Below are 25,975 nucleotides of genomic sequence, written 5' to 3'. Positions count from 1 at the left end.
ACAGAGAGATTTCTGTCACTGCGATAGACTTTCAGACAACCATGTACTGACAAGCTGATCTGTTAAATTGTTAAACAAAAAAGTCTACACACTCTTAGCTGCACTTAATGTATTTATTCACAAGGATAATGCTCTGATCCATATTCGATCTTTCTCAGGTCATCTGGTGAGGTAAGGCAATCCAGTACAAACTGAAACATTGTCCTTGTCATAAAAATATAAAGAGGAGCTGAGAGTTTGTGCATCCTTTCCTTTATAAAATCACCTGTTCAGTACCTCAGCTGCATTGGACAAGCACATGACCCCTCTTCAGCCTGTAAAACATGAATCATTTCCAAGAAAATTTCTCTAGGAAAAAATAAGCTCTTTTCATCCCCAAAATCTTCAGCTCCCCAGTTTTGGAGACTTAGTCTTCAGTATGCTGAATAGGGCGGGTGAGAGAGGAGTTCTTTAGAATATTTTATCAAATGGGTTTCAGACATACCAGGCTGCTCTGATAAGCAAACGCATTTCATTCACAAGAGGAAACGCAGGACGAAAAGAGACAGGACACTTTCACATAATTGTGTATAGCTTTTGTTTTATTCAAGAGTAACCAATTTGTCTGACTGACAAAAAAATCACTCAATAAGCAAAAGGGAGACACCTGTATCAGGTAACAGAATACAAAAAACGCTTCAAATGAAGCAACACTTCACTGTTTTTATCATAAACCCCATATAAAATCTGCCCACATGAATTCAAAAGGAGAATAGGACAATTAAAGTGCATCTGAGGGTCTCCGTTGAACAAGGAAGCACCCAATTGGATGAACAGAGGGCCCAATCAGACGAAGACGTCGGTGTTGGTCAAGGGGGACCGGATTGGGCTTGCTTGTAATTTCTGGAAACCAGTCACCTTTCAACACACGCAAATGTCATAGTGAATGACATTTCCTTTCACATGGTGCATTCTGCCCCACTGAATATTTTTGGTTATTTCTTTGACATCTCAAAATCTTTTAAATTCCCACACAATAGCCTAGCTTATTCTAATTTAGCAACCCCCCCCCCACTCCCCCCACCTTTGTGCAAAAAGGACACAGAACTCCAAGGTGGCCGGATTGAGACAGACTGGCACTGACTCAAACCAACATGAAGGTGAAGTTCCTTCATCACCCCTGTCCTGATAGAGTAATGCAACCCATTTAATGTGGACAAGAAGAGAGAAAAAAATCAACACTGTCCAATATAAATAGTTTCCACTTGGGCCTTTGGTGATTCTTCGGTTTTGTCATTTGTCCAGTCCTCTAACAGCTGTATATCATACTGACAGATACACCAAGTCCTCCACTTCCAACAGCAGAATTAATACCCAGAACAACTCCCCTGGAGAGCACAGAAAATGGGGTCTATATCCACACTGCAGGACACCCCCTTTCTGAGGGGACACTTTTGCAGGTGTTCAACCACGTGTTATCCGTGTGCTACTGTCTTCGTTTAAAAAAGTCCTGCCCCTGTATTTCTGCGCCAGGCATGCTGCCCCCTACAGTCCGAGGGGGGGAACAGCCAGGCTATCTCCAGCTCCCCATGTGTCCGATATGACTCCGTCCTGCTGATAAAACTCAGCACTGCAATCCATGTGTTTCAGGCCAGGTCAGAAGGCCGCTCAGTCTTCCACAGGGTGTGGGGTTATTTCAGTGGTGTGTGACACAGCCCCCCCCCTCGTTCTGTCGTTCTCGCTCTCCGTCTCCGGGCGGCTCATCTCTTCCTCCGCTGCCGCTGCTGCCGCAGGGCCTTCCTGCGCTTCATGATCATGTCGTGCAGACGCTGCAGGCCCTCGTCCAGCCCCTCCCCGATGATGGCGCATGCCGGCTGCAGGTGCCAGGGCGTGGCCGCCCCCAGCTCGCCCAGCGCCAGCGTCTCCTCAATCTCCGCCAGCGGCAGCGAGTTGCGCAGGTCCTGCTTGTTGGCCACCACCAGCACGGGCACGCCGTGGTTCTCGGAGAGCCGCGTGATCTTGTGCAGCTCCGTCCGCGCCTCCTCCATCCTCTCCGCGTCCACCGAGTCCACCACGAACACCAGGCCGTCCGCGCAGCGCGTGTACGAGCGCCACAGCGGCCGCAGCTTCTCCTGCCCGCCCACGTCCCAGAAGTGGAAGGTGGCCGTCCGCGAGCCGCCCAGCGCCACCTTTATCTTCTCCGTGTTGAAGCCCTTGGTGGGGACGGTGTTCACGAACTCGTTGAAGCGCAGCCGGTAGAGCACGGTGGTCTTCCCGGCGCAGTCCAGCCCGAGGATGACGATGTGCAGGGACTGGAAGGGCAGGAGGCTGGGGAAAAGCGAGCGCTGGTCGGATAATCCGTTTCCCATCCTGTCAAAAAAATGAAATAAAAAAACCGCGGCGGGCTGTGCGGGAGCGGGAGCGCGAGGCGTCGTCAGGAGACGGAGCGCCGCTTCATCGAATATTCACAAAGCCTCTTCAATCCCCCGAGGGCTGCAGCGCAAACCTAACAACACATACAAAAAAAGAGAGACATGATGGGGCTGCCGAATAAAGGAAAACCAATAAACACAGACAGCTGCCTTGCAACCGAAAATGACTTTTCATTTAAGTTAATGCCCCCCCCCCCCCCCCCCCACTCACTACACACCCCTCCCTCATTATCATATCAAAGCATTACATCTTCAGACCGGTAGGGTATCTTTGGGGGCCATCAGCGATCAATACCACATTAAACAGCGGGGCGCGCGGAGTGACATTTCCATGCAACGACTCAATGTCGAGTGATTTCACACGCTAATTTCAAAACACATCGGCATGCAAAGGGCTGCGAACCCTTCCATTCGCGTCTCTCGGCCCGTTTTCACCGCCTTGAACCTCACACACATTCCGCACGCGAGACCGCAGGCGCCAGCAGCGTGCAATGCACTTGCTCACGAGCATCTGCCTGAAGCACGCGCTGCCCAGCCCCAGGATTTTTTGGAAATATTTTGGAATGCAGTCATAATCATGGACGTCCAGAATCAGTCCATCCAGGTGAAAGCAAGACCAGCGATCGTGCTCTGAACTAATACCCCTGATTAAGTGGATATTTTTGCCCGTGTTACTGGCAAGAAGGAGAGTTTCATGTATACGGGTAACCACAAATGTGGTATCATCTACGGTTATATGAATAAAACACTAACAACATTAGCCTATTTGCTACCGAACAGACTAGACTGCCTGCTAAGTACAGCATGTTGATGATATGGAAAAGAGAAAGATTAGCATTCTCTTTCATTACCTTCTCTACGTATGGCTTTTCACAACCATTAGCTAGTTATGTTCTGCCAATAATACCGATGACAGCTTAACTGTACGTGTGTTGGCATTGGTTACATCGACTAGTTGTTTAATTGCAGTTTGTGAGCTAGGAAGTTAGCCGACTAAATCAAATGTATGTATCGTTCAACAACATACCTTACTCTGAATTGCAAACGGTATGCAATATATGCGGTTGCCTGTAGAAAGTCAAGTAGCGGTCGAGGCGAAGTATCCTCTGCTCACTTGATCCCGGATCGCCCTGCCGACCCTCGCCGTGAACCTCTCTAACCGCACTGAAAGATGAAGCGATCCAACTCTCATAGTCATCCCCACAGAACCACCCCGAGAGGACGGAGGCCGCTGATTGGCTGCGTTCCCCAGCAGGCTGATATGATTGGTGTACTAGCACGCCAGTCATTTTATTCTGCGACACACCTCCACCTGTGCCTGTCACACAAGAAGTCGCAAACACCCGGATAACTTCTCACTAGACGCTAAATCTGTGCCCCTCCGCAAAGGGTTCACGTGATTTGGCTCGGAAGAAACATTTAATGAAGACAATATACATATTTTCCCTATTATTCTAGGCGCAGTCGACAATGACACGAAATGTAATCAAATCAGTGAAAATGTAAAATTTCAAGTTCCCCGCCCAATTACCTGTTTTCTGTTTAAATATTCAAGTAGCTATGAGTATAATACATACCAAAGGAGAGAATACATTTAATACATCTCAGCACTGAATTTACCTGTGATCTTGTGTGCCTCTGTGTCCAGTTTGGTCTTGAAGGATCCCAGGGTCTCGAACTCCACTATAAATAGTGGAGTTTTTCCATGCACGTTAACTCTTCATGAGGAATAATAACTCCCTGTGAATTCCATACAACTAGAGTTGAGGTAGGTGGAGGAAAAATGGTTTGCAAAGATTGCGAAATTATTGTACTTTGGTATAATTCTATGGTGTAATATCTACATCTGACTCAACTATGTTTACCTGGTGATTATCAAATCTGTATTTAATACAAAGTAAAGGCTAAAAAGACTCAAAATGTACAGACTGTACATAAAATGTAAAAGGATTTAGGTTTACTAGCTGTGAACCCCGATAGCAATTCGTTTTACACAGCTCTTCAGAGGCCGGTGGATATTTTGAGTTTTAGCCTTCACCGTGTCGCCATCTCGTGGTGAAACGGCAGAAGTGAATAAAATGTTGACACAGGGTCCTGCGTCCTCGATGTAAGTTGACAAACAAGCAAATTGTCATAAAGCAATTTTTTCCAATGGAAACACTAACAGCATTGTAACGAATATATGTGTGAGAGAGTATAATTTTTGCCATTAACAATTCCACTCATCCCTTTTCAGAATTTTAATAAAAAGGCGTTTTAAACATTGCAAGAACGGCCATTGACCAGAAAGAGACTCGTGGCACAGACGTGTGGCAAGGCTGCATTCGTGATTTCTGAGCTTGAAGGAGTCAAGAATGTGCTCTCTTTGAAAGCCACTTCAGAAGTATCCCAGAAGCACTTCAAAATGCTGGTGTTCATTGCTGTGATTTTCACCTTTAACATGTCTCCTGAATAATAAAAAAACAATATGCCCACATGGCTGGGAAAATTAACACAGCAAGTAATTTCAATGGCTGTTTTTGGATCCTTTTGAAACCCTCAGAATATTTAGTTCAGCTGTCATATCAAAAACAGCGTAATCCCCTTAGACTTCCCTCTCCCATCTGCCTCCATGATATCTAACAAACACTCTGAAAGACTGAAGATTAAAGAATGTTCTGCTCAGTTGCTTTAACGTTGCTGATTTGTTAAATAACTTAGAGGATAGAAGGGCAAGGCTAAAACACGTGCTTAACAAAATGGCCACCAGAGCAGAGAGAAGATTCTCAGCTGAACAGAAGGAAATGCCTTAACTGGTTGGAGACCTGTGTGTGTGTGTGTGTGTGTGTGTGTGTGTGCGTGTGTGTATGAGAGAAAGAAGGGAAGAGATGGAGCGTCAGTTTCCTAAATCCTTTGCGCAGCGGGAGGGGGAACGAATGTCCAATATGTACAGTGTGGCACATTTTAGATGGAAAATAAAGTCTGTAAACAGGTATGAGGGTACCTGGACTCAGGTAAGAGTAATGACGAGGTGTGCTGTTTGAACCAGATAACAGAGACCTGCTGGGCTGGAGGAGATGGCAGAGCGTGAACCTGTGGCTGTACTCTCTGCTGTCACACCACACCACGCCCCCCCCCCCTTTCTCTCCACACTGTTACTCTTCAGTGTTGCTTTGAGGTTCCTCTTGCTCAGCTTTCATTCACAGAAGGTGCTAGACAGACCCACAGATCTAAGAAGGAACATCTTTCTTAAATGCTAATAAAGCCGAATATGAATTATGTCACATTTAGCACCCCCATTAGGAGCCACTCTTTCAAAGACCCATCATTTCAAAGGACAGGCGTTTCCCTCGGCCATTTCACTGATGTGTTAATTTTATTGAGCGATACGTGATTCATCATTTTTCATAGGTTAACGGCCTTGTAATGAGCTCTGTTCTCAGTTGTGAAGGCTGTGGTTATACATAAAAATACATCAAAGTGCAAACTGGATAACATACCCTTTCCCTGAAACTTTGGGAGAGCTACACATAATACTGATAAAAATGAATATAGGGCTCCTGATGTATGCAAAGCACTATTTCTGTAACATACATGGTAACAAAATGTTTTAAAAAAATTGCATCAGATTCAGCATAACGTGGTACATTGTAGTGAAGGTGATAATTTCCTATTAGCTGCACTCGGGTAATCAGAACAGGCTGCAATAGAAAAGGGAAGATTACATTACATTACAGTATTGAAGCTAGCCAAAGTTTTTAATATCACAGCTACTACAGTCATCACAGCTTTGCGGTCGTTCACCACGTTATGCTGAATCCAGCCCAAGTAGTTTACATAGGGAATAGCACTCAAAAGCATATAAAAAGCATTGGGGAAAAAAGCAGGAATCCAGGCTCCTCCGGTCAGGATGTCACTGGACCTGCAGTGATTTCATCGCCCGTGCGACGGGGTCGCTGTCCCAGCGCGAGGCGTCCCAGCCCAGGAACCAGCCGGTGAAGGTGGGGGGCTCGTGACCCTGCTTCACGAGCACGAGCGGGGTCTCCGCGTCCCGCCCCGCCGGGTCCGTCTCGATGTACATCCTCGCTGAAAACGGTACGACATTCCTCATTAAGCAAACCGGCCACCATCCATGTGCATACAGATCAAAGCCAAAAACAGGGAGATTGTATGTTGATATTTTTAATTCTATTAGAATTCATAAGAAAAAATATTGTACATGAAAACTGTGAGACTTGCAGGCGTCACTGTGTTGAGTCTGTATTCGTAATTCTAACACAAGAGGGCACTGTGGTAATACCCATGAAGCTCACTACAACATAAATGGTTACCTACACTTTTATTGTTTTAAAGTGTTGACTACACATTTTCTGAAAAGTCTTGTTTTAGCTGTTAGAAATCCTTCAAAATGCTTCAAAATGGATTTCTTGAATCAGTATTTCAAGAAATCCAAAATTCCAAAATTCAGCTGCTCTCACTTTGATTGAGGGCCCCCTGTATTTATGATGACAGTTCAAAGGCAGTCATAGACATCTGCAGCCTAAGGGTGAATCTAAAACTCAGGTATTGTATATTGGAAATTACCTGACCAATGACATCCTTCCTCTCTCCTTACATACCTGATTTCACTGACTCTGTCTTCTCAACTTCATTTGCATCCTTTCCAATCCAGATAAACACCTAGCCATGAAACATTACATCTGATGTGAAGTTCATCCAATGACAGTAATGAATTTTAAACTGTGCCTAAGATGGTTTTCAGGAAAAACAGACTCACGGTTTACTCTACAAGAATCATTTAATCTTGAGATCTACCTGGAGCTTCCAGTTTATTTGAAAAGATTTCTGAGGAAAAAGTAAGTATGCATTTGAAGATCAGCTCCAAGTTAGGGAGGATGTTTTCTTCACACCCCCCATGGCAATGGCCCATACTACTCTACTTTCAAAAGGTTTGGAATGTCCAGTCAAAAACTTTCCCAGGGTTTTATTTTCTCATATTGCCTCAGTATGGGGACATTCACATCTCTGCGATCCCATTGGTCTCACCTGATCCCAGGCGTCCAATAACATCACATCGTCTTCAGCCAGATCATCCTGCGTGAATTCTCCAGGCACTTCCTCAACCTGCATTCATAGAAAACACCTGCTACTGCATTCAGTTTTCTTTATCACCTACCAGGTAGGCTGGACCCAACAAATGTGGCATTACTGATTAGCAAAATGGATTCTTAGTGGGAAAACTCCTTGTAGTATATTTCGTATATTTAACTTAAGTCACATTTAATATGTGCCCCGTACTGAAGGAATAATTAAGTGTGTTTTGGAAAGCAAAAACATCTCAGAATGCCCTAATTTAGTTCATCTGCTTCATATTCTAATGAGGATGCAGCAGGATGGCAGGCCTTCAATGCTCTAACTGTGAACATTAGTGTTATTATCAGTAGAATGCAATGCATTCTCATGATCTATGACACTATTGTGAGCTCTGCTTGGGGTAGAGAGTGAGGATGTGCCTATGAAACACTGTGGTGTTTGCCGTTTGGCACTCACAGTGAAGCGACCGGTCTTGTTGGAGCAGGCGAACAGCCGAGGCGGGTGGCTGATGGTCTTACTCTCCAGACGTGTAGATGTCTGATACTCCTTCTTCCCGCCGAGAGCAGCCCAGAATTCAGCTGACAAAAACATATGCAACTGCACCTGTAAGCATTGCTCCACTCCAGGGAGGACATCGTCTTTATCACGTAACAATCTTCATCACGTAACAATCTTTACTGTTGACTCTGTATGGTTTTTTCTTGTGTTGTATTGTACCTCACTTGTAAGTTGCTTTGGATAAAGGCGTCTGCCAAATGAATAAATGTACATAACTTTTTAATACATATATATTATATATTATATATATTATAAGACAACAATCTTTATAACACAGCAATCTTTATCACAATCATCTTTATCACATAACAATATTTATCCCTCATCTTTATGACACATGATGTTGGGGGTGTAGATACCCGCGTGTGCAGGTTGCGGGTGCAGTGCAGATCCTGGCGCTCACCTGGCTCCTCCCCCTCAGCAATCTTATTGGCCGAGCAGTGCAGCACCTGGCTGATGTACTCCGCCCCCTGCACCTCCTCCTCACTGGCTCCCTTGCCCACCCACAGGTAGCCCTTCCCCTCGGGCAGCTTCAGCAGGTAGGCGTCGTTACAGTTCAGGTTGGGAGCCTCGGCCTCCACCTGGCAGGTATCACACATCACCAGGGACTCAGGTGTTTCAGTGGGGATTCCACAGTACAGTCAGTATAAGAAAGACGCCTGCATAGGCTTTCCTCTGTCTCTCTCGCAACCTGTCATTCTCCCTTTCTCCCCCGTCTTCCCCTCTCTCTTTCTTTCTCCCCTTTCTCCATCCATCTTTTCCCCTCCCCCTTATCTTCTTTTTCTTCCCCTTTTTCTTTCTCCCTCCCTCTCCCTCCTTCCCCTCCTCTCTCTCTCTCTCTCTCTCTCTCTCTCTCTCTCTCTCTCTCTCTCTCTCTCTCTCTCTCTCTCTCTCTCTCTCTCCCCCCCCCCCCCTCTCTCTCCCCCCCCCCCCCCCCCTCTCTCTCTCCCTGTCTGCGTCCGCCCCCCCCCCCACCTCAGCGATCCGCGTGATGCTCCCCAGGTTTCGGCGCACTTGGAAGAGGCGTGTCTGGGGGGTGGAGGCCTGCCCCCCGGAGCGGGACGTCCCATTCTTGAACACAATGAGGGGCTTGGCTTTGAAGAGGCTCAGCAGGTGGGGCGGCTCCTTGCCCTGGGACACTCTGACCTGGGATAGAACACAATGTGGGCGGGGCTTCGGTTGGCTTAGTGTGTAATAAAAATACTTTCCTACAATTCAGTGGAACTAGGGAAATGAGCTTTAACCCCAATGAAGCCCGTTATCTGGCCTTAAAAGACGGTTCACTAGTACGCGGCTTGAGCAAATGACTGCCTGGGTGTAAATGCATCGTTTTCACTAAACTGAGAGTTTCACCACAGACAGCCACCAGGTGGCGGTGTGTGGCCATTGAAGACACAATCACTTCTTGTTCATTTTCAGTCCCGTGTACCAGGAGATAAATAACATCAAATCCTCACATGCTCTGATGTCTCATCACCTCAGACAGTCAAACCTATAAAGCCACAGGTGCTGTCATGCCTATGGAAAATTTCCAAACAGACACGCGAACACTTCGACTCGTGTAAATGTCCAGCTCATTCACTTGACAGGAATCACAAGACCAGCAAATGCAGACGTGTGCTGACATTAGTGTGATAACTCTCTACTGTAGCTCCCAAAGCACTGAGAGAAAGCAGACAGTGCTTACACAACTACAACGCCTAACAGGAAAACTGCTTCTAAAAGGCCAATTCCATAGTTTCTTCAAGCGAATTTGTGCCATCTCCCGCAAATGGAACTGATCTAGCTGGTCAAACTGATGACATGAACCATGAGCACATACAGCCAGGCAGAGACAACATTCACCGTGAAACAGGTGTTTACTTTATTCTCGCTGGAGCATATTCTGCACTCACCTGCTGGCCAGGTACACATGCATGCCAAGCCATGCCGAGGGCTCTTAAATTCTACCTGGAATGGGTTTCCTTTCACTGAGATAGCCAGCTGCTAGTACCTGACCAGGGGCTACTTTTTTAGCAGTTATTGCCTGTTGCTCATACCTGGAGCAATTCATATTAGGCACCCTGACAGCCTCCTCAGCACTCAGCCACACCGCTGGCCTGCTTCCAGATTACCTCGCTCCATTTGACGGAAAAAAGAGAAACTCGTTTCTATTCCTGTCTGTGGTGGGGAAGCAGGGCGGAGGAACAGCCGTTTAAACGGCATTAAGTTAGCCGAGCGTGGAGCTTGTTTACTGTCCTGTGGAAACGGCAGGTGAGGGAACAGCAGCGGGGGTCCTCTCAGGCCACAGACATGAGCGAGGCTTTCGGGGAGAGGCAGTGAGCAAGGGCGGTGGAGATTATGAGTCAGCGAAGCATCAAAGCCGTGGGGAGAAGGCAGCTGAGAAGGGGAGTGCTGGCGTAGGTGGAGCGGTAGGCGAAATGAATGGTCTCTTTATGGAAGACCAGACGTCTATCACTGTATCCTCTGTGCACGGCGCCCTCTCTGTAGCCTGTCTGGCCTCTATGAGTGACTTGTCTGAAAGTTGCCTGCTGATCAGCGAGGCAGCAGTGTGACATAGCGGTAAGGAGCAGGGCTCATACCCAAAAGGTTGCTGGTTCAATTCCCCACTGAGGCACTGGAAATATCTGGCTGTATAAATGGATAACATGTAAAAATTGTAGCCTATATAAGTCGCTCTGGATAAGAGCATTTCGTAAATGACAATAATGTGATGTCAGGAACATTAGGCTTATATCAGAGGCCCTGATCTGGAACATGTAACTTATTCAGGCCTTCTGTCTCATCATTATTTCTTTAGGCTAGAATCCTTTAGAAGGCTTAAAGAGAGTCCACTTTTGAATGTATGATTTCTGCTATTAAAATTGAATCACGCAAAGCCTAAATGCCTCACCTGAACAGCACAGCCCCCGAGTGAGTGGTCCAGCTGCACTGTGAGGAAGGCCGAGGCGGTGAGCTCATCCCTTGAGGAGCTGGAGCCCTGCCTGCAGATAGGAAGGATCATGGAAACAGGAAGTCAAGACACCATGAAAACAGGAAGTAAAGACACCACGAAAACAGGAAGTCAAGACACCACGAAAACAGGAAGTCAAGACACCATGAAAACAGGAAGTAAAGACACCATGAAAAAAGGAAGTCAAGATGGGAAGCCAGCAAAGGTTACTATAGAAACGGGAAGTGAAGATGGAAAGTCAGCAAGGGTTACTACGGAAATGGGAAATAAACAGGAAGTGAAGATGGGAAGTTGGTAAGGGCCTTTTAGGGAAACAGGACATGAAGGCTGTGTGTCAGCAAGACCTACAAAAGGAAATGGGAAGTAAGGAGCAATTCAACCTACCAGAGAAAACTTCGAAGTAAACAGGAAATTGAGATTAAGAAATGGTAAGGGCTATCACGAAAACAGGAAGTGAAACAAGGTGACAGTAAGGCCTACGATAAATATAGGAAGTGAAAACATCGCTTGGGATACAAGCCTCATTGAACAAAGAATGCGATCACGCAGTCAGGAAACATGTACTGTATTTTACTTCTGCTGTGTAAACTGTTTCTGACAAGATTCTGGGAGCTGCAGACACTGAGCACATGTATGGCCAAAGACGTGCTGCCATCCCCTGAGAGATTATAACGCTTCAGCGTTCAGCCGTGAACTGTGTGGGTGGAGTCTCCCCCATCGCAGCGCTCATGAGTGCTCTGCTTCAGCTGGTGGTGAAGGTGCGACTCGTTCTTCTGCTGAGCTGTCTCTGCAGCTGCCAAACAAGTCATGCTCGACGGCGTCTGAGAGCGTGAACTGGCAGGGGACTCGTGATGCGCTTAAAAATAACTGCATTCTGATTTAAATATCAGCCAACACACAGACCTTCAGAAAATCTCCCTCAAAAGGAGAAAGTTCAACCAAGATGTTCTTATGAGAGAGACTGAATTATGGAATTTTTTGTCTCTTGGTCAATGGAATGAGACTGAACATATTTGATTGTGAGATCACTATTCAATTCCTTGCATCAGTATTTAAATATTTGTCAACAAATCTGAAAAGATCAGGGGTTTTATTCTATCCCATCCCCAATTCATGAAGTTGGGCCTAAGAAGCTGAAATGCAGAAATAAGTGGGGTTTCATTCAGTTATTGGGAAAGAAAATCAGAGGGCAGCTATGTGAATATTCAGTATTGGGAGCCATGGACTACCGTAATATGAAATAACTGCAAATGCACCTGCTTCACATGGTGCATTCCGTGTTCCGTGCTTTTTGGGTGACTCACCCCCTTCTAGCCACACAGGAAGTTGAGATTAATATTGTTACATAGTACAGTCAAGAGTATGATGTAAGTATGCCTATTGCATTTTCTGAATATCTAATTTAATAGATGTATGTTATAAACTGTAATTCTACATGATGTTATCAGTGTGAATTGACTTGTAAATTAAAGGAAGTTGTAAAAAAAAAAAAAAAAAAAAAACTCCTCTTGCTCCCTCAGTCTGAAGTGAGAGACGTGCGTTAGACTCACCAGGTGTAGATGATCTGCCCCTTGGTGTAGGTGTACAGGATGATGTAACAGTCTCCGCCATAGAACTGACCGTACGTGCCGGGGTCGACCGGAATGCGGCCACTGCTCTCCACTCTCCAGACCTGCAGCAGACAGACACCAGCTGGAACTCAGGAAACGTTGGTGTGTCTCAAGAGGCGTTCAGGCAGGTCAGATAAGGTACATTTCTGCTGTGCGGGTGTGGTTTGCATGCTCTCCAGATGCGGCCCATATGATTCCCAAATGTGGTTTGTACGTTTTTCAGACATGTACGTTTTCGTTTTGGAGCGCAGCCTGTGTGCTCAGCGCATGCGGGATGCTCGCGTTCACCTCTGTTTTCCCCGTCCCGTCGTCCACCATGTTGTACTGAGCCGCCATGTGCTGACACTCGTGAAGCTTGGAGGCGTCGAACTCCACCTGCTGGATTTTGGCGATTCTCTCGGTGACATAGACCTTCCCCAGTCCCTCGCTCTGGTCCTTGTCCTTCCAGTCTCTGAAGAACTGCTTGAAGATGGGAGTTTCGCCCCCCTCTGGCAGAACCTGGATCTGCAGGTAAATGAGAGGAACAAAGGCCTTCAGACCTGCTCATTAATTCACTGAGGAGTGAGTAAGAGTAAGCAGATGATTTCTGAAACCTTAGCCATACCAAGCACACATGAAGCCACTGACTTTTCCCCGGCTTTGTTTCTGAATGGCGTTCAGCCAAACATTTTCCCTGGAGTTTTATCACCTCATAGAACTGCCTCAAGTACAGGATTGACCAGGGTTTTTAAAGCACGAGTGATGGTTACAGGAAAAAGGCAGCTGCTTTAGAGCCCATGAGGAACCTGAGGCACAGTTGTCCGGTTTGAGCTGAGTAATCAGTAAGTTGAGGTGAGTAATGTTATCATTAGCCATTAGGCTGAAGTGTAGCATAGCGGTAAGGCACAGGGCTTGTAACCAGAAGGTTGCTTGGTTTGATTCCCTCCTGGGACACTGCTGTTGTGCCCTCGGGCAGGGTAATTAACCCACAATCGTCTCAGTGAATATCCAGCTGTGCAAATGGGTAAAATTGCAAGTTGTAAGTCGCTCTGGAAAAGAGAATCTGCTAAATGACAGTAATGTAACGTAAATGTAAGCTGTGGCAGACAGAACCTGGGTGTTGGGCGGGTAGCCCATCTGCTTGATGAAGCCCTCTGCAGTCTTCATCGCCTCCTTCCTCTCGCTGGGGTTCGCTTTGTGGCCTGTGGGGAAGGACATGGGCGTGGCACAGGAAGGATGGAGGTGACACAATAACTGAGAGAGTACGTGGTGTGGATGAGTCATGTGATGTGTGTCTGAAGTATTGATGCTGGATAGGCAGCGGCCATCTTGCTGACGTCGCAGTGGAGGAAGACGGTTGGCTCACCTTTCCAGACGAAGATGATCTTGCTTTTGCCGTGGTCCAGGATGAAGCACTCCTCCGACAGCAGCTGACTCTGGGAGAAGGGGTTCTCCTCCGACACCAGGGACACCTGCATGCTCCCCGATGCGTCCGACACCTGCAGGAACAACAACCATATTCTGCACTGGACATCTTTATGGGTGAAGACGTGCCTGAGGGTGTGTGTGTCTGTAAGAAAGAGACTTTAAGGGTATGTGACTGTAAGGGTGAAAGTGTGTGTGTGCTGTGTGTGCTTGTATGTGTGTGTGCGTGTGCGTGCATGTGTGTGTCCGTGCACTGATGTGTGTGCGTGTGTACATGTGTGCTCCTGTGGCCTCCATACCATGTAGAGTTTGGCGATTTTCCTGTTGGAGATGTCAGCTGTTGCATCATCATTGTCGTCCCCTTCCGGAAGGTCTGGCTTTTCCCCAAGAACCTACAGCCCCGACAGGGCAAAAGACACAGAGAAAATCCTCTATGAGACTGAAAACATTTACTAAAATATCATGCAGATTGCACTCTGTTATTTTAAAATGAAACAAAGTAAAGGGACTTTATTGGGAGGTTTACTGTCAAATACCAGAGGAATAGCAGCCATGTGAAAGCTGAGACTGTGGGCAGTAAAGGACCACAGAACAAGTATGCTTTATCAGAGACACAGTTTAACCACATAAAAAACCACAGACTGACTCACTGGTACATTGTGGTAGATTGGAACACTGCTAGATTGTATTTATCAGCCTCTTTTTGGTTAACTTCTGTCTGACCTCTGACCTCAGACCTCTGAACTCACTTATGTTGGAACAATAACAATTAATGTAACAATTACTAACCTGCATTTCAATTGAGAGACATTTTTGAATATCTCTTCCATGTTCAGAAGTTGGAAAACTGGCTTTTAATTAGAGTGTATATTCCACTTGTGGAATATGTTGCAAAAACAGTTAAAATGGATACTATGTTGCCTTATTAAACTTGAAAGCTTAATCCACAATACTGTTACCCAAGGAATGCTCCTGTTTCTAACTGTGTATATCCTGAATGTTATGCTCTCCATGTTTGTACTGTACACTTTTACGTTGTATTGTAAAATACAATGTGTGTGTTATAATTGTTTGATACTGCTGCTTGGCCAATAATGTTAAAATAAAGGATAAATAAAAATAAAATAATTAGAAGTTCCCCAAGTAGCTCCATCCATGAGTTCCAGCCGTGATCACAAACTCTCAGAAGCACACAGATGAGATATTTCCCATTATAAACGCAGAATAGAGTAACCCTACAAATGTGCGTTTTGTCATAGGATTCTGCTTGTCACCGTTGTCATTTTGGTTGGCTCATGTCCTTCCTCCACCACAATCAGCTGCGCCCTCCCACTCCTCTCGTTGTCACGGATACCAACTGCTACTTGGGTGGCCTTCACCCTCTCGAACTTGTTACACTTGGAGCCGCACCACTGATAGATCACCTGGAGACACAGAGAGAAGGGCAGTAACCTGTGGCTTCCTGAAAGAGCAGGACACTCAGAACAGCCTACAGGCAGCACTGGGTTTGATCCCAACCGTGTCATCAGCCAACAGAAGCAGAACAAAGCTGCTTTGTACACTGACAAGGTGGCAGGGGAGCATGGTGGTAAAGGAGCAGGGCTCATAACTGAAAGGTTGCTGGTTCAATTCCCTGCTGGGGTACTGCTGCTGTACCCATGGGTAAGGTACTTAACCCACAATTGCCTCAGTAAATATCCAGCTGTATAAATGGATAACAAAATGTAAAAAAAACTGTAACCGATGTAAGTCGCTCTGGATAAGAGCATCTGCTAAATGTCAGTAATGTAATGTTCCAGCAGTTGTAGTGCTGGGTGTGTCCACAGGGTTCCCACATCTCCCCACGTTGGTGCCCTCTAATGGCTCCTGAGGTGGCCCTCTGTGACATCAGTGGGGATCTGCCCATCCTCCAATCGGCATGCGCCCTGCTGTGGTGCACTGTGGGACTTGTAGTGTGAAACGCAGCTGTTGGGCTGAGTCTCAGAGCATCTTGCCCGGCTCGCTTCAGAACCTCCACACAAGCATAGAGTGTAATCAGTCAGTGTATAACCGATGATTCCAAACTCTGGTGAAAAGCATAGACGGTCAAGACAATTTGTGGTAAAAGGTAATTCATCACATTTCTAATAATGTTAATACTTATTTTTGTTGATATGCAAAATACTGAAAAAATTGAATTTGTCCTTGTTGAAATTGAAATTGTTTTCAGGAAGGGACTAGGTCTAGATCTTTATCTGGCTTCAGTGACTATTAGAAACTTGTCTTGCAGCAGCTGTAATACCTCAGGAAATTCTGAAAAAAATTCAGAGTAAATATGATAAGGCTCTTGGAAACTGCATATTCACTGTGTGGTTATGTCTGTGTGGGTAACACTATTCTTGTATTATCATATTTGCATATATCTTCAAAAAAAAGCAAACTGATGTGCAATCTTGAAACGGAAACGCATCAGTGATCCCTGAATGACAGATGCTGTCTCTTTTTTCACTCTTGAAGCTATGAGCCTATTAGAAGGGGTCTTGCAAACAAGCACTCGACAGCACCAAATCCCTCACAATCTGTAAAGCCTGCAAACAATGCGGGAGCCATTTTGTAGTCTGATGGGAGTAGAGAGATGGGGCCTTACTTCTCCGAGGTCCACGATGAAGCAGTCGCCCCTGTTGAAGCTGGCCCAGTTGAGGGGCACCTCCATGGCCCTCACCACCCTGCGGCCCTTGATGTGGAAGAGCCGCTGAGCGGTCAGGTCGTTGGTGACCACGTGGTGAAACCCGGACGCCACACCCCCAGCCTGGGGAGCAGAAGGGATAGAGCTGGTTTTCATCCCTCTCTCTCAATATTTCTCTGGAAAAAGAGCTTCTCTCTCCATCCCGCTCCCTCGTCCCAGTCACGGCCTGCACTGCTAGGCTCCTGCCAAGCTTCTCACAAACCCCAACCAGAAGAACATTCTACATGGCTAAAATATGTAATATTTTGACCGTAAAAGGGGGGGGGGGGGGGGGGGGCTAAACACTTATGTTAAAAGATTGTTTATGTAAATATATATGTATTTAATCAAAGAGAAGATTAACTAAATACTGTACTTTCTGGTTGTGAAACATTTCCTCTGTGGGATGAACAGAGCACGTCTTTGACCCAAATTTAGTTCTGCCAAAAACTTTGCAACTGGGAAAGAATGTGGTGAGCATTCGTGGGCAATAAAACAGAGAGTGCACTCGAAATGACAGTTATAAAAAGACAAAAATAGAAGAAGATGCATTTCCTGATCAGCAGCAGAGGCATGTTTCAGAACAATTAATAATATCAGTAATAATCATTATTAATTTTATCATTATAACAGTGCACGCTGACATTATTTATAACTACTAATGTATTAACCAATCAAAAGATGTTAAAGATTAAATATCACACACATCTCTTCAGCTGTTGGAATGGAGTTGGGTTTTTTTTTTTGCATCAATTCCAAATTTGTTATTTTCATACATCCACAGAGCAAAAGATTGGATTTGACCATTTACCCTTTTTTAACCTTTTTGACCTTAACCTCTTTTTAAAAAGTTAAATGTTTGAGTGGCATGCTCTGTGCAAGACAGTAAGCAGGAGTCTGGTGCTGTATCTGAAGCAGGGCAGCTAGACAGTCCTCTGCGGGCTCAGGGATGTAAGGCCTTTGGGGTGCATGGTAAGAGGCACACACAGGGTTAATAGAGGCACTGTACTTTGTAAGTGATTCCTGCTTTGAAGTAGCTGGAGAAGGTGGCCGACTCAAAGCCCTGCAGCTCGCGGTACTGCACTGGCTTTCCCTTCAGGTAGTCATCCAGCTGCACAGCAAAGATGGCCGCCGAGGTGCTCTCATCCTGGCTGCACTCCTTACCTGCACAGGTAACAGGTACAGGTACACATTCAGCTACAGTTAGAGCTATAGGTGAAGCTACGGGGACAGGTGTAACTACAGTTACGGTTAGAGGTAAAGTTGTACACACAGATACAAGTATAGTTACAAGTATAAATACGGGAGGAGATATAGTTAAGGTGCAATTAAAGGCAGAGTTACTGACACAAGTACAGGACAGGTAAAGATGGAAGTGAAATGCATGTTTTCCATGTGTTTCAGTCTATGGTGCAATATCAGTAACACATTACAGTTAGAGAAGTTAAAGAGTCTTGGTGTAGTTATAACTACACAATGAATCTGTCTTTGACTGCACCTTCACCTCCAGTTTTCTAAGAGAAATAAAAACCATTAGATTTCATTAGAATTCAGGGGCAGTCAAACAATGGTTGCAACATGTCCTTGAGAGGCAGAAATAGAGTCCTCTTCTAGGCCAATAAATGGTCCTTGTGTAAAGAGTTTTCTCATCCTAACAGACCCACGTAATAGCCTCACATAACAAGTTCACGATTCAATTCAACTTGCTTTGCAATCTGCTCTGTATAAGAGTGCCTGTTAAACGAAAAAAAAAAGTGATATAAATGTAACTTCAGCTTCAATTCAATTTCTATCAGTGTGAAAACCAACAGAGGTCTTTTGCAGAATAACATCTTCATTATTTGTAAATTAGGTTCACGCCATCACGCCATTTGATCTTTGCATTCTTAGAGCCTGGCTTGATGTGTCACGTACTGTTTTAGTGGATGTCCTGCAGACAGGTCTCTTGGACGACGCCATGCAGTTGCACTGCAGTGCTTGCATATTCTCACACCTTGCGCTGCACGGTGTTATTCTAACTTTGTGGATAGCAGCATGTATTGGAATTGATAAAAAAAAGCCAAAGCTCTTGCAGAATGATATGAGACAGAAGCACGTCACACTCTTCAACCTCAGACATTTAATTATTGATAAGAGTGAGGACAAGGCAACATCCAAGTACTATGGATTTTTCAGTACCAGAAATAGCAAGCAGTCAACTGATTCTTCTTTTGAATCGTCTTGTTATACACCTTTCAAGTTTCACTGGACATCACATGTGTGTTTCTGCCATGCAATGGTATGTTGAAAGAAGTGTAAAGAGTTAGATATAATCTGTGTGTGTCCACAGTAGAGACGTTAGTTTGTGTAATCATGGTAATGAGCCAATCGCTGGGCTTCCGAGAGGCTCAGCAAGGTGCTTGACCCAAGAACAGCCTGAGCCCTGGTTTTGAAATGGTGGAGCCATCAGCTGACAATGTCCAGAAGCTCACAGCTGTGGAATAAACTGGCTTCATTGATTAGGTGTGGGTATGTTGCCATGGTTTTCTGGTCTCTCTGCTCTCAGGCACCCTGCGGGTACTCAGGCACCTGTTGGTGCAGGTCACTATCCTCCAATGGGCACCCACCACACTGTGGTGCACTGTGGGACTTATTAGTGTGAAAAATAGCTATTGGTTGTGTGGGAATGTATCAGAGGACTACATTCATATCACTTCAGTGCTTCTACAACTGCAGAGGTTGCTGCTGTGAGACAAGCCGAACAGCTGGTTGTATTATTAGCAGCTTGTTGGTAGCATTAGTTTTACTTCATGACACAATGAATGCCATCACCCAGCAAAGTCCCTGTGCTCTTTCTGCACCAACAGACATCTGAGATTATCTGTGTGGCCCACTAGTGTTGGCATCTTCAAATCTTGAGCATTTGTGAAATATATGCATGTATGTCCAAACATTGTGAGTAAGTGACATGGACAGACTTTACCCTTTACCATAGTCCATGTGCCATACATATTTTTTATTAGCGTCTAACGAGAACAAAACGAGCTAATGTACCCCTGGCAATTGCTATATTACAAAGGGTCTGAGCTTCCTTAAAAAAAGACATGAATATCTATGCAATCTATATCATTATAATCCCTTTGGATGTCAATTTAAAACTGTTGCCTACACAAACTTGCCATGGCAGGCAGTGTTGATCCCTTCAGAAGAGATTGCTAAAGCTGGCTAGCTAATTTACAGCACCATGTCAATGCTATTGTGTCAACAATCTCCGTGTCTCCACATTAAAACTCCCTAATTTCTTACATATGTAACACCACATGTAACACCACATGTGTTTGCACGCAGCTGTGCAGGGGGTTTGGTTTCGGGCGGGTAAACCCCCCTGACGGCCCCGTGTGGAGGGGCAGCTCACTCACCCAGCCAGAAGTGCAGGTTGTAGAAGCAGGCGTCCTTCTGCTTGGCGGTGTGTAGGATCAGGTAGGCGTCGCCCACGTAGAAGCTGCCGTGCAGGGCGTCCGGGATGGGCACCAGTTCCATGCTCTCGATCCGCCAGACCTGCAGCCCGGCGGACCGGCCCGCCTTCTCGAACTCGCGGTGATACAGAACCATGGTCCGAAGGCTGGACACAGCAGGAGCCAGAGGAGGAAAGCCAGGTGCAGGGCAGAGTGTGTGAGGGACGCTGTCTGTGTGTGTGTGTGCGTGTGTGTGTTTGTGTCAGTTCCTGAGGAGGACTGAATCAATGAGACCAGTGTAAGTCAGAAAAGCAGAGTGGGTGTGTGCATCTAAACCACAAACCACTCTCTCTCTCTCTCTCTCTCTCTCTCTCTCACACACACACCTCTCTCTCTCAGTGCAGTGTTAATGCACTGTTGTGTCCCGTCAGTCAGTGTGTATATACTGTATTAACCTCTCTCTCAGTGCAGTGTTAATGTACTGTAGTGTACAGTCAGTCCTTGCATTTATACTGCAATAACCTCAATAAATCATTCTCTCTGTCCCTCTCTCTCCCTCTCTCTCTCTCTCTCACACACACACACACACACACACACACATACTTTCACCCTTACAGTCACATACTCTTACAGTCTCTTTTTTAAAGACACACACTGTCTTTCTCTCACTTTCACTCTTACTCTCATAGGCAAGGAAAAACAACCAATGGGATATTCATTTGCACACACACTCCCTCTCACTCACACAAACAAATAATCACACACACACTCCCTCTCACACAGACGCACACACATACACTCCCTCTCACTCACACAAACAAATAATCACACACACACTCCCTCTCACTCACTCACTCACTCACTCACTCACACTCCCTCTCACTCACTCACTCACTCACTCACTCACTCACTCACTCACACTCCCTCTCACTCACACAAACAAATAATCACACACACACTCCCTCTCACACAGACGCACACACACACACACACTCCCTCTCACTCTTGCTCTCGCTCTCACACACGCATGCACGCACACACACACACACACACACATGTATTAATCCCTCTCACCTAGACACACACATTTTCTCTTTCACTCTCTCTTTCATACACACAGATACACACAAATATCTCTCACTCTCTCAGACAAGAAAAAATGTTCATGGCTGCTCTGAACTCTGCCACATAAATGAACTCAAACGCAGTCCTGCTGGCTCTGTTTTGGCTCGGTGTTTATGGTTTTTTTAAAGTTGGTATTATGATTTCAGTTTTATAAGCCCCGTACCACAGTCATTTAAAATCCACACAATCGGGTACCAGCAGGAGATGGGTTTGAACCCCACTCCCCTCACACTCCCCTCAGAGAAGAGAGACAACGTGGAGAAACAGAGATACAGCCAATGAAACAATGAGAAACAGAATCCCTTTCTGAGGACCTTTTCTCCTGCTTTCTTGTACCTGGTTTCAGGTAGCTATAGTGGACACCTCCCCTCAATGCATTTCTCTAGCCTGCACCTAGCCTGTGCCAGTCTGCAAGTTCCCCACTCTTCAGATGACCTGGTATTTTTAGGGCAACTTAACAGTAATTACAGTACTTCTTAACTGCCCAGTGTTTATTTATTATGTAACTAAAATAAATGTATTCCTCTTGATAACATCAAGAAAAGCTCCCTGGCTAACAAGACCTTAAATACTATTTGGCAACTCCGAGCATGTGCTGTCCGAGTGTACCTGTGTCTGTCCAGTTAAAGTGCACCCAGCCATGTTTGTACAGGGGCCACCTGCTCCAAAAGCAACCCCTAGCTGCTATAAACCCAAACCACGCTTTGCGGCAGCGCCTTCATCATTACATCTTCATATACAACCTTGCATCCCTGTGCTAGCATGCAGTACCGGTAGAACTGCAGAAGAAAACAGCCATGAAACTTCAGTTGCTAAGTGAACAAACCTTACAGAACCTGAGACCTAGTTCTAACATACACCCTGATCCCTACACTCCGTCTGCCCTGGCCGGGAGATGTGTGTAGTATCACAATGTGTTTTGGATTCTGTGATCTAGGGACTCTCTAGTCGGGTTGCACAAGTTAACTTGAGGTAGGGCTTGAGTAGTGTTATACTCACTCTCACTGGTCTGGGAGTGCTGTTAGCCTGGTCTGACGCTGCTGGTCATTCAACTTGAATCAATACACTTCTGTTCTCTTGTGATGGAAGTCGCTCTGGATAAGAGCGTCTGCTGAATGAATATAATGTAACGTAATGTAATTTAATGAGATTGCCCACACACTCTTGGAGATCTCCAGCCTGGGCACCAGACAGACAGCACACTGTCCCAGACTCCTCTTCCTGCATGTGCACCTCTAATCACTGAACGCCTCGTTATCACCGATTCATTTCTCTTGGAGGGTGTGGAGTCTCGGCTGCCCTAAGAGCAATCATCAATCCCCCTGCCCTCAGACAGGCAGCGTAGGTTCTCTGGAGTTCGCAGGAACCGCCATTCCAGCATGCACGCCCTTTCCTCCGATTACAGCAGACGTGTGCTCCCTCAACCCCCCGTCCACGTCTGTTCCAAAGTCCCCCCCATGGCACCCACACAATCTCCCTAAACGGCGTGCTAACGAGTTCCTGGAACTCTTAATAATTCAGCATTACAGTGGAAGCCCTATCAGCAGGACCTTGAGACCAGGAGCTTTGCTCTCTCGGTAGCTTTGGTAATTGCTTATCTAGCCAGATTTTATCTCCTAACATCCTCTATTCAGGGGAAAAAGACAGACAGACGCATGGCGCGTGGTGGAGGGATACGATCGGAGAGAGTACGCGCTCTGGCATCAACCCACTCACACCTCCACCACACGCTGCCTCAACCCCTCCGCTCAACAAGCGCATCCCACTGAGCTGGAGGAGTTATACCTATGACGAAACATAATATTTTGCATAAATAATAATTATAAACTAACAAGACATGACTGAGACCCAGTGCCATGCTGAACCTCTCCAGTACCCTCTCTCTGAGCCGCTGGCAGGAGATTAAAATCCACAGTCATAAATGAGTTTGTGCTTCGTCTGCACGCTGCTATGAGACAAGATGGTGAAACCGGGGCCTGCATTTTGTACTGAACCATTTCTACTCAGGACAATTCTGGTGCCAGAGCGAGGCCACACAACGGTACAAAATAAATGAACACCCAGATAACACACAGAGACAAAGACAAAGAAAAATAATTATGAGGCGTGACATCTAGCAAAAAAGTGAGAAAGAGATGCAGAAATTAACAGCAGTGCAGAGCTGCAAGGAAACCACAGAGGCACCGTCCCCGGGGGGGGGGGGGGGGGGGGGTTCAGGTTGGGGGGGGGGGGGGTGGGGGGGGGGGTGGAGGGAGGGATGGTCTGTCATGGGGGTCGACCTTTTCCCATTTAAGATTCTGGGTCACACATATCCTCACCCTGCCCGTTGCACACCGAGTCCCCCTTCAGTGCCCACATTCTGGGTAATTAAATGCTCAAAAGAACCGTGGCTGAAACAAGGGGGTGGTCTAACTGAACTTACCTCTAAAAGGAGCACAGCGTGGTGGCAAGCAGCAGGCCTTGTAACCATAAGGATGCTGGTTTGATTCCCCGCCGGGGCACTGCTGTTGTACCCTTGGGCAACGTACCCAAAATCACCTCAGTAAATATCCAGCTGTATAAATGGGTAAAGCTGTCGGTCGCTCTGGATAAGAGCGCCTGCTAAATGACAAAGATGTAATGAAAAAGACAACCACCTCTTACGGCACCACTTCCTCTTGTAGCCGAATGAGATGCTAAACAGAGTTGGATTTATTTTCTCTTCAGTGACAAACCTGAGAAACTGATTAGAGAAAGGGCCATTTCTCCTGTCCCTTCTGCCAGGCTGATACCAATGCATCCATCCAGGTGAATTCACTCTGAGGCTGACTCTCAAAACTTTACTTTCTGGCATGACCTGGTCCCTCTCTCTCATGTCTGAGAAATGCTGAGGCACTTTTGAGAAATACTCTGTATTTCAGCTCCGTGTTCTCCTGTGTGACGCTGCCATTACACAACACTAAGACAAGTTGGTCTTGAAATTATTTTAATGTTTTTTCTCCACTGCAAAACAAAGACGACTTCATAGAACAGCTTTATATTAATCAGTACATGATGAATACAGATACCGAGAGAAATCTAAACTGGGAAACTACATATGTAACACCATGTTAATGTAGCTTAGGACACCCTTCATTGCAGTCCCTGCACCCTCAGTCAGTTACAATCCGGATTGGTTTAAAAAAAACAGGAAGTGACATCACACCACATTCCCACAGTCAACTACCTGTGGTAAAACGTGCAAAAAACCCCCAAAATAAACAAGAAAACAAACAACTGCACAGACTGTATACTAGAGTTTTCAACTGAGGTCTGGCTAACTGATTGACCAGAAGACAGAGAAACAGTCCCAGATCAAAGTATTCACTCCTTCAAAGTGCAATTTTGAATCATAAAGCATGATAATCAAACAACCTTAAGGTGTCCATACATTTACATACATATCTGATTAAATCTAAATCTACTACGCCAAAGAAGTAGACGGGTTTAAACCAACTTCTTAGAAATGTATTCTTGCAAATTTCATTAAAAATGTTTAAAAAATGTTAAGTTCCCCACAACCTTTGTAGAAAGAATATGGGTAAAAATGAAGTATTAAACACGTGATTATTAAAACATTGAAGATTAAATTAATTCAAGTTCTCCTAAAGAAATCTAATTATTCTGATATGTGTACCAGGTTGGGTTTGATTTTTTTGCATTCCCTTTTCAGAAAACCCCAACAAGGTTTTGTGACCTGAAAATATGGGGAAAAATAAAATGTACAAAGAGATGGAATGTTTTCTGTGAACTTGATTTATGGCCAAATTCAACAGGGTGTTGAAATGTGGATAGAAAGCACTGAGCTCAGAACTTAATACAAAAAATAAAAAAGCCCTGTAAAACTGCATGAGCAAGAAATATCCAGCAGGGGGAGCTCCAAGCTCATGGGGTTATGAATCTCTAGCGGGCATTTCCCACTGTACACTACAGCCTTGAATTTAACATGGCCCTGGAACACATTCACAAGGGATGTTTGTCTATTGTAGGCAATTCCGCTACCTCTGAACAATTGTTATGGTTATGGTATCTTACAGTATACAAACAACCAGCCCCCCCTTATTAGGGATGGTTGCATTTGAATTGCACCACGGCTCGTACACCAGGAGCAGACATTGTCATAAACTTCATTACAAAGAGCTGGTGTAGCATTATCAGATTTAAGATTTATGAAGTGATCATCCACAGAGAGGATCATAACGTCTAGTTAAAGCCTTCCATTTTGTTTAAAGGTTTCTCTGTGGCATTTGCCACAGTCCAGAATCCAGAGCTAACCAGCAATGCAGAATACCTGCCCCCTAGAGGAGATGTGGTGCATTACACATGTGCCACTGGTACCTACTGAAGGAGAATGAGGTAAGGTAACTACTGTCATAACAACTACAATGACTTCAAGTGATGTCTGAAATGAGGAGCGTCAAAAACAAAGTATAGTTTTTGGTTGCTTGAAAGACATCGGAGAGATGCGAGAACTTCACCACAGTTTAAAAAGAAACCTATTCTATATACAGACCCCACTGAAAGTGGTACGCTGCAGTGTTTCAGTGGTATCAGAACCTTCTGGCTGGTTTTACTCTGTAATATAATCTGTTTGCTGAAGTAACTATTACCCTCTAAAGTGCTTTTATTCCCTTTTAAATGTCCTTCTTAAAAACACATGGCAAGATGTTGCCAGAGTTGGGGAA

The 25,975-nt window shown here is 45.5% G+C and overlaps 2 protein-coding genes across 2 annotated transcripts; both read right to left on the bottom strand.

The window, feature by feature from the left end:
* Nucleotides 1-1,089: 1,089 nt before the first annotated feature.
* Nucleotides 1,090-3,566, bottom strand: LOC118796531 (ADP-ribosylation factor-like protein 4A). The gene is made up of 2 exons (XM_036555470.1): nt 3,439-3,566; nt 1,090-2,485 (listed from the first exon to the last, which is right to left on the bottom strand). The coding sequence occupies exon 2, from the start codon at nt 2,346-2,348 to the stop codon at nt 1,740-1,742; it is 609 nt and encodes a 202-aa protein (XP_036411363.1). The 5' UTR covers nt 2,349-2,485; nt 3,439-3,566; the 3' UTR covers nt 1,090-1,739.
* A 2,219-nt stretch (nt 3,567-5,785) lies between these two features.
* Nucleotides 5,786-20,393, bottom strand: scin (scinderin). The gene is made up of 16 exons (XM_036555328.1): nt 20,112-20,393; nt 17,723-17,877; nt 16,636-16,797; nt 15,284-15,433; nt 14,309-14,401; nt 13,951-14,083; nt 13,698-13,786; nt 12,894-13,109; nt 12,546-12,667; nt 10,936-11,026; nt 9,018-9,188; nt 8,446-8,623; nt 7,941-8,062; nt 7,437-7,514; nt 7,010-7,070; nt 5,786-6,476 (listed from the first exon to the last, which is right to left on the bottom strand). Exons 1-16 carry the CDS (start codon nt 20,302-20,304, stop codon nt 6,304-6,306), a joined length of 2,187 nt encoding a protein of 728 aa, XP_036411221.1. The 5' UTR covers nt 20,305-20,393; the 3' UTR covers nt 5,786-6,303.
* Between the last annotated feature and the right edge of the window lie 5,582 nt (nt 20,394-25,975).

Source organism: Megalops cyprinoides, chromosome 21 (assembly GCF_013368585.1).
Source record: "Megalops cyprinoides isolate fMegCyp1 chromosome 21, fMegCyp1.pri, whole genome shotgun sequence".
Lineage (NCBI taxonomy): Eukaryota > Metazoa > Chordata > Actinopteri > Elopiformes > Megalopidae > Megalops > Megalops cyprinoides.
This window is presented reverse-complemented; position numbering and strand designations above follow the sequence as displayed.